General features: G+C 45.4%; 1 protein-coding gene across 1 annotated transcript; it reads left to right on the forward strand.

Annotated features, from left to right (window-relative positions):
* The first annotated feature begins 1,327 nt into the window (after positions 1–1,327).
* Positions 1,328–3,571, forward strand: LOC4343230 (probable xyloglucan endotransglucosylase/hydrolase protein 32). Its single transcript, XM_015789926.3, has 4 exons — positions 1,328–1,744; positions 2,257–2,357; positions 2,454–2,671; positions 2,752–3,571. The coding sequence occupies exons 1-4, from the start codon at positions 1,516–1,518 to the stop codon at positions 3,107–3,109; spliced, it is 906 nt and encodes a 301-aa protein (XP_015645412.1). The 5' UTR covers positions 1,328–1,515; the 3' UTR covers positions 3,110–3,571.
* Positions 3,572–4,154: the final 583 nt, after the last annotated feature.

The raw sequence follows: 4,154 nt of genomic DNA on the forward strand, positions 1-4,154 counted from the left end.
GCCCCTATGGTTGGTTGGTTGGCAAAGTTGCTTGTACTAGTTGCTACTCTATCTCTCTCTCTCACACACACACAAACAAGAAACAACTACAGTACAAGCCCTATACCAAAAGCAAGATTGGCTCTAGGCTCTAGTCTAGCCACAATGCACTTGCCAAGGAAGCAGCTGCAGGTAGTAACAAAGGTGAAAAGAGCGATAGTGCATGCATGGTGGTGGCTTGGTGGGCAAATCCCGATACGTATCCTAATATATGATACTAGGATTCTACCAAACTGAAACAATACTAATCCCGTCTAGTATCCTAATTTTCATAGTATTTTGATATTACTATTTATTTTCACATGATCCTACGAAATCTTAGGTAGTATCTTAATTCTAAGATTCCTACTATCCTACAAAATATTATTTAAAATAAGATGGATTGATAGTAATATGAATAAATATACTCAAGTTTACATAAAAAACAATTAAATTTATCAAAATCAATATTATATGCTTTAACTTTTCAATATATTATATATTTTATATAAAAATATGTACTTTGTAAAATCTATGATTCTATCAAACAAAAAGGATCTTACATAGGGTGTGTTTAGTTCACACCAAAATTGGAAGTTTGGTTGAAATTGGAACGATGTGACGGAAAAGTTGGAAGTTCATGTGTGTAGGAAAGTTTTGATGTGATGGAAAAGTTGAAAGTTTGAAGAAAAACTTTATATCTAAACTCGGCCATAGTATCTCGATACTGAGGCCATGTTTAGTTCCAAAGTTTTTTTTCCAAACTTTCAACTTTCCATCACATCAAACCTTTCATACATATACAACTTTTCTATCACATCATACCAATTTCAACCAAACTTCCAAACCTCGGTGTGAAGTAAACACAGCCTGACTACGGGTGTATTTAGTTCATGTCAAAATTGAAAGTTTGGTTAAAATTGGAATGATGTGACAAAAAAGTTAGAAGTTTGTATGTGTAGGAAAGTTTTGATGTGATGGAAAAGTTAGAAGTTTAAAAAAAAATTTGGAACTAAACTCGGCCTACCTTCTGGTGGTAGGGGCTGCAGCTGCACCATCTTGGTTGCTAGCATCTCTCTTATTAACTCCTATCAACTGATCCACCCTCACTGATCACTCTTGTAGAGTCTTGGTGTACATTTACTCCTACTGCACTGCACTACCAAACTCTCCTTCGGCCCTCACCTCACACCTTCTGTTACTGTTAGTGGGCCCCACATTTGCAACCTTCTCTCTCTACCACTCTCTTGCGCAACTCCTCCTCTATCGATCTCCTTCCTATATATACATGCTCACTTGGACACAACACATTCCATCTCCCAAAGCAGCAGCAGCAGCAGCAGCAGCAGGCCAGCAGCTAGCATTATCAGAGAGAGAGAGCAAAGTGTGCTCTCTTCTTCCTCTTCTCTGCTACTAATCAAAGCTAGCCAGCTAGAGACATCTATAGCTTGGGAGAAAGAAGAAAGCTGAGAGCTCTTTCTTGCTAGCTAGCTAGCAATGGCGGCTTCTGCTGCTGCTCCGGCCACCGTGGCGGGGCTGCTGGTGGCGGTGGCGGCGATAATGGCGGCGTCGCCGGCCGGCGCGCAGCCTTCGCCGGGGTACTACCCGAGCTCGGTGCACAGGGCAATGGCCTTCTCTCGTGACTACACCAACAAGTGGGGCCCGCAGCACCAGACCCTCTCCGCCGACCAGTCCTCCCTCACCATCTGGCTCGACAAAACCTGCGGTAATTTGTTTCATTAGATAACTAATTAATTATATTAGCAGCTAATTATTTGGGTTTAGTTTTAATTAATGGTAGTAATGTTCTCGTCGGAGGAAGAGAAAAATTCTTTAATATACTTTGTCGTGTCACAGCGACAACAGTCGCCGGGCAATCCATGTGGGTCATTTGACGTGCCCAGACTTGTGTTTTTTTTTTGTTTTTTTGGTGACAGTTACAACACTGGCGTAATGTTAATGTGGGTTTTTGTTTGTGCCTTCTGAAACTCTGAAAAAGGAGGGGGAAGCACACATGGTTTTCTCTGTCCTTTTTACTGTTTCCAGTCGTGTGTGGTCCACGTCAGAAAATTAAACAGAACTCTTAACAATATCTCGTGTTTGTATATCCTAATCTTTATCTAAATGTGGTAGCTTATAAATTAATTAACCAAGTTCACCTTTTAGTTTACGTGAAAGAAGAAATGGGTAATTTGTTGGTTAATCCTGCCGCTAATTGTGATGGTAATTGATGCACAGGGAGCGGGTTCAAGTCAAGGAAGTCGTACAGGAATGGCTACTTCGCCGCTCGCGTTAAGCTCCCCGCCGGCTACACCGCCGGCACCAACACCGCCTTCTACGTAAGCTTAGCATATTTCATCAAATCAGCCTCAAATTTCGACCCAATTTCAAACGAACAACGGGTGAATTCAAGCTTAATTTGAACACTATTGCAGCTGTCGAACAACGAGGCGCACCCGGGGTTCCACGACGAGATCGACATGGAGTTCCTGGGCACCATCCCCGGCGAGCCCTACACCCTCCAGACCAACGTCTACGTCCGCGGCTCCGGCGACGGCCGCATCGTCGGCCGCGAGATGCGCTTCCACCTCTGGTTCGACCCCACCGCCGACTTCCACCACTACGCCATCCTCTGGAACCCCGACGCCATCACGTAAAACCCGATCACAAATACTTGTCAGTTTTGACTATTAAACGTTCGTCGCTGACGTAAATTGATTGGTTCGGGTACAGGTTTTTCGTGGACGACGTGCCGATCAGGAGGTACGAGAGGAAGAGCGAGCTGACGTTCCCGGACCGGCCGATGTGGGTGTACGGCTCCATCTGGGACGCGTCGGACTGGGCCACCGACGACGGCCGCCACCGCGCCGACTACCGCTACCAGCCGTTCGTCGCGCGCTTCGACCGCTTCACCGTCGCCGGGTGCGCCCCGTCGGCCCCCGCCTCGTGCCGCCCCGTCCCGGCCTCCCCCGCCGGCGCCGGCCTCACGCCGCGCCAGTACGCCGCCATGCGGTGGGCCCAGCAGAGCCACATGGTGTACTACTACTGCCAGGACTACCGCCGCGACCACTCCCTCACGCCCGAATGCTGAGCTACTTTTTTTTTTTTACACTCGCTTATTTTGATTTATAAGTGGATTCACGAGTGCCGTTGCCGTGCTGATTCGTGTGTGTTGTGTTCTTGTTTGGATTTTGGGAAAGGTAATGTGGGTGTGTGTGGGCCGCTGCCCTACCGCTGCTGCCGCCTGTGAGGCCGGTGGTTGAGGCGTTGGTTGGTCGTTCGTTTCGTTGTTTTGGCATGTTTTTGCCAAAAGGGCACTCGTCGTTTGCTATTTTTTTCCTCTTTCTTTTGGCTTGTGTTTGTCCGTTTTCATTTCACATGCTTGCGTGCCCCAAAGGGGCAGGATTAAAGGTGAAGGTGCATGATCCGTGATATTCTCATGCCTGCTTGCTGTAAACACAGGATATATATATATATATTTGTAATATTGATACGTCTCGTGTCGGTAATGATATTTATGAACCACTGGAATTAATGTGGTTGGTTTGTGTAACATTTGTTTTTATTCTCTCTCTCCAAACATTGATATATATCCATTTTCGTCAATTCAGTTTAAATAGAAGATCTAGTTACTTGTGTTCCAAGGTTGTGTACCATATTTCCCTGTCTGAATTTTGATGCATACGCGTCGGGTGACTAGAACTTTCGTACTACTAATTAATTATCGATCAACTAGTAACATTTTTCAAAACATCATTTGATTGATCCTGGATTTTTGGATGACTCAGTCCGATGGCCAGACACCTTTCTTCAACCTCTCTTTTTTCTCCATTTGCTCTATCTTCTTATCTACCATCAATTGAGCTTTATACTAACCCTGTACGTTTCACTTACCTATTGTCTCCTCAACCACTACTGATTCTTTCCTCGATGATGGCAAGCACCAAAGAAGTTAGGGCATTGGGGTGTTGCAGCTAAAGTACATATACATGGAGGCCTTGAGCAGTCGGTAAACTAGTGGCGGTCAGCGATGAAGACGATACAATGTGGAGAGGTGAGGTGGTGCCACCGGAGCTATGAGTAAAGAGGACCGGATGTAGGCGGTGTTGGCGGCATATGAAATTCAAAGCAACTTA

The sequence above is a fragment of the Oryza sativa genome, chromosome 7, assembly GCF_034140825.1.
Source record: "Oryza sativa Japonica Group chromosome 7, ASM3414082v1".
Taxonomy (NCBI): domain Eukaryota; kingdom Viridiplantae; phylum Streptophyta; class Magnoliopsida; order Poales; family Poaceae; genus Oryza; species Oryza sativa.